This window comes from Polistes canadensis, unplaced genomic scaffold, assembly GCF_001313835.1.
Source record: "Polistes canadensis isolate GaletaPanama2010 unplaced genomic scaffold, ASM131383v1 scaffold_25, whole genome shotgun sequence".
NCBI classification, from domain to species: Eukaryota; Metazoa; Arthropoda; class Insecta; order Hymenoptera; family Vespidae; genus Polistes; species Polistes canadensis.
Window position 1 is genome coordinate 995,594 of NW_014569572.1, and position 7,500 is coordinate 1,003,093.

At 38.2% G+C, this 7,500-nt stretch overlaps 1 protein-coding gene across 1 annotated transcript in view; it reads right to left on the reverse strand.

The window, feature by feature from the left end:
* Positions 1 to 7: 7 nt before the first annotated feature.
* LOC106783747 (transcriptional coactivator YAP1-like) overlaps positions 8 to 7,500 on the reverse strand; it is a 19,208-nt gene continuing 11,715 nt past the window's right edge. The window contains exons 2-6 of the mRNA XM_014742548.1: positions 2,175 to 2,395; positions 1,904 to 2,088; positions 1,611 to 1,797; positions 1,456 to 1,541; positions 8 to 1,359 (exon numbers count right to left, since the gene is read on the reverse strand). Coding sequence (XP_014598034.1) covers positions 1,264 to 1,359; positions 1,456 to 1,541; positions 1,611 to 1,797; positions 1,904 to 2,088; positions 2,175 to 2,395 — 775 coding nt within the window. The 3' untranslated portion in view covers positions 8 to 1,263. The remainder of the gene's footprint in view (positions 1,360 to 1,455; positions 1,542 to 1,610; positions 1,798 to 1,903; positions 2,089 to 2,174; positions 2,396 to 7,500) is intronic.

The following is a 7,500-nucleotide window of genomic DNA, read 5'->3' on the forward strand; positions in this document are numbered from 1 at the left end:
TCGTAAAATATACTCCGAGTATGATCGAAATTGATTATTATTATTATTATTATCATATATATATATGTATATGCATGTATATATATATATATATATAATCTACTTTGGACTACGATTCAAAACGAATCCTTTACGATATAATTTGCTTTCGTTGTATTTTGCTTGTGAAACACGGACTATAACGTTCGTATTTAGAGAAAGACAAAAAAAAGAAAACAAAAAATATTCGATATTTACTTCTTTCAGTTAAAAACTTCTTTTTCGTTGTAAAAATTATAGTCCAAAGATCTTTGACGTTCTTACGTATGGATTGTAAGCGCATCAAAAAGATGTGCCTTCGTTCTCGCACGTTAACACATTTGGAATAACATTGAAGAAAGTTCAGAAAGAAAGAAACATAAAAAATAAAAGAAAATAAAAAGATAATCATGAGGCGGTCGCAAATAATAAATTGTGCGTTATCGATGGAGAATGAGACGCATATCCGCTGAAAAAAAAAAATTAAAAAATAATAAAAACAAAAAAAAAAAAGAAAAGAAAAGGAAACAAAAAATAACTTTCTTCATAGTTTTCAATGAGTGTGTGTATGTTTGTGTGTATATATGTGTGTGTGTGTGTGATTGATTTAGAAAGAACGAGTGGGAAGGCACGACTCTTCGAGTATTACGCAAGTATAATAGTATAAAGAGGTGTATGTAACGCGCATTTGGCGCCATATCGTCGAAGAAGAAGAACAACAGCCGTTCTTAACAGCGACGATTATTTTCGTTGGTGTCGCGTTTGGAGTCTCTTGTCGTTGGTCCTATCATCACGTTTTCGTTGCTAGGCGCTTTCTGAGTTTTGCGCTCCTCACGTATTTCCATGCCGAGTTTCCATTTGTCTTTACGACCGTGGGGAGATTACGAGAACCGTGAGATTCTCTCGTTATACTCTTCTTCTTCTTCTAAATGACGCATCCCTCCTTCTTCCTTCGGAACGAGAAAATCTCCCGGTACATTTTCTTCCATGCGAATTAACAACATAATATAAAGTCTCGTCACGGTCCCATAAAACGGACAAGAAGATAGAATAACACGCGGCACGAGTTCATATTAGATTCCTTGCTCTACTCGAATTTTGACAAACGGACGGGCGGAGGAGGGGCGGAGGGAGGGGCGGGTCAGCCGTTACTGGAAGACAAATTCTAATATCGTCCGTTCGTCGTAATTAGAAGGAGCATAGTATCTACGTTATTATACGAACTAATTCCGCGTTTGTCCATACTTAGAGCCATGTCAGCACGTTACCAGGTTTTATCGTATTAGGACTTATGAAACACTGTACATCCTCGAGAATGTCGCTACTGAAGTCTTCGCTAAGCTAAAATTAAAATAATATATTTGATTATTATGGTGTATAATAAACATAAATATAATAATAGATAATTTATTTTAATTAGATATTAAGTTTAGTTACCTGTAGCGATGGTACGAGATCGTCCGTCGAATCGATATTATCGCTCAGTGTTGAGAGATCGGGAGTCTCCATGGGAGCACCACCATCTACGAAACACGCATCGAATACTGCAAAACCGATCTTCCAACGATTTTCATAATGGACTAACAGCTTACCGCTGGTGCCGTCCATGTTATCGTCGATATTCGCTAGAAAATCTTCTGGAGTATGCGGTAACGAATATGCAGAGCCAAGACCCAAACCGCTATCTGCACTTTCCTGACGCGCATGTTGCTCGCTAATTCCTGATAAAAATGGATCCATAGCAGCCTCCGTGGTAGTTTGTCGGAGCATCAATTCTTGCTAAATGGTATAGAAGTAGCAAAGAGAGTTTAGTGGAGTTATATATTATACTATCGAAGTTGCTTTGATCAATTAAACAAAAAATAATTGTTCAAAGGAATTCAACCTGGCGCATGATCTCCTGTTGTCGTTGCTTCAGACGCTCGCGTTCCATTTGTAACGATTGAAGACGTAGTTTCTGTTGACAAACTTGCAATGATTGATTGTTAGGTATACCACCAGCCGTTGGTTGCTGTAGCCAATTTTGTGGCAGCATAGCACCGGAAGACGGGGCTCGTTGAAGATGCGTCGCTGAAAGATGAAAACACAGTTTAGTTATATATATATTATTAAGAAATAAAAAAGATAACGAAATACGACATATTGAAAAGACTTACGAATTCTGGGATCGAACCACGATGTTGTACGCGTCTGATGATTTATAAAATAAATCTCTCCCTCCGGTGTTCGTGCTTGTTCCCAACCATCCGGTAGAGGACCTAAAGTGTTCCCGGCAGCAGCAGCCTTTCCGCTTTCCACCTGAGCGGCGACTTGAGCCACGTTCTGAGCTGCGACAGTTTTTCGCGGATCTTCCCATGTCGTGGTTCGCGTCAGGTGGCTGAAACATAAGGTCGACGAAGTTTATCGAAGAACTTCTCTTACCCCACTACTCTCACTCTCTCTCTCTCTCTCTCTCTCTCTCTCTCTCTCTCTCTCTCTCTCTGTTTCTTCTACGTTCTCTCCCACATGCATACATGCATCCTTCCTTTTCCTTCCTTCCTTCTTCTTCTTCTTCTTCTTCTTCTTCTTCTTCTTCTTCTTCTTCTTCTTCTCTATCGTACGCGTTACGGAGAAGAGGGCGAACGCGCGCCACGATACGTACGTGGTTATCCGCATATAGTAGACTCGACTCTAAAAATAATTCCATTCAAAAGACGACACGAAGCGGTGTAACGGCGAACGCCGGCTGATACCCACGTAAGTTTTAGAGCCGCCTGCCTGCCTGCCTGCTTGCTTGCTTGCACTTTTCATTTCGAGATACGAGAAAGAAGAGGAAACGCGAGAACCAAGCCCGGAAGTGAAAACACTTTGGTCCAATATTTTTCTAAGCTTATCCATGAGCCAAGTTCCCCTCCCTCCTCCTTCATCGAGAACCACTCGCTTGCTTACTCACTCACTCACTCACTCACTCACTCACTCATTCCTCTCCCTCAAATTAAAGAACTCTTACGTTTCCAAATAAGACTACTGATCTACAGAGAGAAAAAAGAAATAGAAATATATATATACCTTTGTGTTCTTTGAAACGGCAAATAACTTTTTAAGAAGTAACATACATTGGTGGGGGTTTCGTTTAAGGCAACGCAAAAACATCGTGTTTCTCTCGTTCTTCTAACAAAAATAACTTACTAATGGCTGCGATCGCTACTCGATCAATTTTGGCTCTGATTCGTCGTAACTCCTTGCTTTTATCTTTATTTTACATGAAACTATTTAACTTTTATCATTTAGAATATTCCCACGGAATATTTGTTATAACTCTTTCAAAATACACCAAGAGGTAAACTAAATATTACGCCGTCAAACTATTTGTTGCTACGAAAGTATTTTATGTTGTCTCTTAATCGTTCTACAAAACGCGATACTATCGTAATTCTCACGTAAACATAACCGTGAATCAATTAGTTTTATTCGATAACCCATACACACGTTTAACAACGAGTTAACGTTTGTAATTCAATTCTTTTTTTTCCGAGTATATAGTTTGTTCTGTAGATATTTATAGTATAAGTAATATTAATGGTAAAAAAAATTAAAAAATAAATCATCGATCCGTAATCCAAAAAAATTGTCTCCTTTGTCTTATTTATTCTTTCTTCTCTCGTTTATCAAAACAATTTCCGTAAAATGGTAATATAATGCATACTCGAACACGTTTCAATTTTTATCTATCAAAAGAGACCACACGTTTTCTCGAATGGAACGAAAAAAATCGTGTAATATAATTTATAAGATAAATCATGCGCGCTGTGTATTATACATATAATACATTATTCTTTTCGAAGATACAGAAAAAAAAAAACAAAGAAAAAAGAACCAAATTATTTTGTATCTCGCAAAAGACAGGAGTTAAACGTTTCGAAAGATATTGAATGAAAATCTCTACTATGATTAAAGAATCATTGATCTATCGAAATTACCACCATGAATGGACACTATCGATGAGAAAGTTAGAACGTCCATCCACCTGTTTGAAGAGACACCTTGAACTATGCCACCACCGCCATCTTATATAACGAGGTACACAACCCGATCGAGTTGAACACGTGTTGAAAACAAGTACGATAAGCGAAATTCTATATGGTAGTAGTCGTTGTCGTCTCCTAAGGCAATTCATTTTTCAAATTAACCGAATTATCTTTCGTTGTCTTTTATATCTTACCAAGTGTATGTACGATGTCTTGTCTTTGACGATAAGAATTAAACGATATCTTTGTCTGTCGATCTTGTTTCGTCGCTTGATTGAAATACACGAAGAGGTGTGTTATCTTTATATATTAATAACATTTGAGAAAATTTCTTCTTGATTTTTTTATTTTCCTGCTCCCAAATGCAGAACATCCTACAACCAACCTCTAATGTAAATTTTAAAAAAGGCAATTTTTTCCTTTAGAAAGTAGAAAAGAAAAATCGTTTCTCTGGAAGAAGAAGATTTCTTTTCTCAATGGAGGAAAGAACGGAAAGAATAACGAAAAAGACACGCATCAATCATTTTTAATATTCAATCTTAAAAGGAATCAAAGATATCTCCGCCGACTATGATGCTTCCCTTTTTTAACTCTGCTTCGAATAATATTAGTTTTTTTCTTCTTTTTTTTCCTTTTTTCCAACAAAACGAAATATAACCCATCTACACGTACAATTCAAAATTATTTCTCAATATATATATATATATTTTTCTTTCGTGACATTTTTATATACATTACATACAGATATAAAACAAAATAATGATTTACCTTTCTTATAACAATATTAGACCACACACACGTATATAAACTTTCTTTTCAAATTGAAATTAAAAAATAACAATATGAATAACTTATTTTAACGGTATATACGTTAACAATGAACAAGGATCGTAGAATAACATAAACTAAAGAATAGACTAACTTCCTGTTGTGGGTTTCATGAGGAAAATTCAAAAAGAAAAAAAAAAAAAAAAAACAAAAAGGTTCGAAGAGGAAGGATTCGAAAAGGTTTGAAAATAATGAATAAGGATGAAAAAAAAAAACTAAAAAGTTATAGAGACAAAAAAAAAAGATAGACGGGAGACGAAAGAATGGCTAGTTTTCCATAGATCTCAGCAAGAGTCTCTGTCTCTTCTAAGAAGGTGAAAAAGAAGGATAGATAGATAGAATGAGACGGAAAGAGTGGGCCGCCGCGCGTTGCAGGATGCCTTGCCTCTCCGATGTGCTCCGAAAGCTTCGTGCCCGAATCTCTCTCTCTCTCTCTCTCTCTCTCTCTCTCTCTCTCTCTCCTTCTCTCCTCTCTCTCTCTCTCTCTCTCTCTCCTTCTCTCCTCTCTCCTTCTCTCTCTCTCTCTCCTTCTCTCCTCTCTCCTTCTCTCTCTCTCCTTCTCTCTCTCTCTTTCTTTCTGGGTAGAGAGAAGAACGAGCGGCTTGGCCGGGTTCCAAGCGTGCGGAGACGAACGGACCGCGCGTGCAATCTCAGGAGAAGGAAGAAGAGAGGAAGAACGGGAGGGGGAGGGAGGTTCGAGGACGGCGAGAGCAGAAGAAGGAGAAAAGAGATAGATAGATAGAGAGAAAGAAAGAAAGAAGAGAGAGAGAAAGAGAGAGAGGCTTTAGCCCGAGAACGTCGGAGAGAATCACAGGAGGGTTTCCGTGTGGCGCACGGCATACGGACTACGATGTATTTTTACTCCGGACATCACGGCGCCGGACAACTCGTAAATAGACACTCGCACCGACGCTCTCTTTCGCCTTTACCTCTCTCTCTCTCTCTCTCTCTCTCTCTCCTTCTCYCCTCTCTCTCTCTCTCTCTCTCTCTCTTTCTCTGTTTTTCTCTCTCTCTCTCTCTGTTTCTCTTTTTCTCTCTTTTTCCTGCCGCCACCGTCGCCACCACCGTCGATGCTTCCCTACGACTGTGTACCCTCCATTAAGATGGCGGAGGAGAGTCTCCCCCTCTCGTTGAAGCTAACCCTGAGTTAATCTACCAAAGTATCGAGTCCCGTTAAACTGTAAGCTTTTGCATCCTTCGATATCCCTTCTTTTCGCTCTCTCTCTGTCTGTCTGTCTTTAACAGACCGCTTATCTACAAACGTATGCGTTAATTAGCCAACAGATATTTCTTCGAAACACTTTACCGGGGGGCCTGCCCTGCTCTGCCCTGCCTCTGTGCATAATCTCTCTGTCTCTCTCTTTCTCTTGTTGAGAATATTCGTTCGATAGAAAATATCGCGCATGGATAATTTATATTAAACGTATTAACGTGCAATGTCTGTATATACTGTGTGAATAGTGCATTTTTTTTTATCTAGAAAGAATCATCTTTAGATAGGGATTATACTTTTTTAATTTGTTTTTTTTTTTTTACGTCGGATTATTATAATTGAAAGAATGATTAGAAAAAAGGGTGAAAGAGAGAGATAAATGAGAGATTTGAATTTTTGTTACTTTAACTCTCGATAAAAGATAAACATATATAATAAAGGATGAAACACGTTGGGATAAACAGCGATACACCTAACGATCAGAGAAGTACGTTGCCTTGAACTTTTGCTTACGGTCACTGTATTCCCGGAGATTCGTCCTCGTATCTGGCATTTGTCGCTAAGACTCGCGTACAGGTGTGTCCGCTCGAGGTCTTTAGCCTCGGAATGGGATAGTGGCGGACAGATCGTGCTCGCGTTCGCCTCTTTGCCAGGAACATTCGTTCCTTCGTTCGTTCGTTCGTTCGTTCGTTCCTTCGTTCGTTCTACGCAGTACGTTCATTTCGTTCATTTCGTTCATTCGTTCGTTCAAACGTCCTTCGAATTGGAACGGTTCTAAAAAAACTTTATGTCTCGGAGCTAAATGAATTATCCAATAATTGATAATTCATAAGTCTATCAATCATATTTTCTAAACACGATGAAATACACCATGGAAACGTATTTTCGAGGACGTACAACGACGAAATGGTAAAACCGCACGAGACGAGAATTCTCGTATGGATTAAATAGGGACACCTTTTATTCGCATACATCTTTTTTTTCTTTTTCTTCTTCTTCTTCTTCTTCTTTTCTTTTTATTCCTCTCCCGTATATTACGCGTTAAGCTTGATCTTTCCCTCTCTCTCTCTCTTTCTCTCTTTCTTTTCTATGCCACTGTACGAAAATTTATCGCTTTTATTTTCTACAACGATCGAAATCAACTAAACGCACGCGAACATCCATCTTCCGCGTCACAGAGAGATAAGTAGAGATAAGCCTTCGAGGCGTTCCACTTTTTCGCGCCATTTGTCTCTCACCTTCTTATAATACCATTTTTATTGGCAATAAAATAACAGAGAAAGAAAGAAAGAATAAGAAAGAAAGAGAAAAAAAAAATCAAATAAAAATGAGAAAGAAAAGAAAAGAAAAGGGGGGTGAGGGGACGGGGGATTATAATAAAATATCATTCTGAAATAAACTTAATATATATTTTTCTTTATCCTCGACTAACAT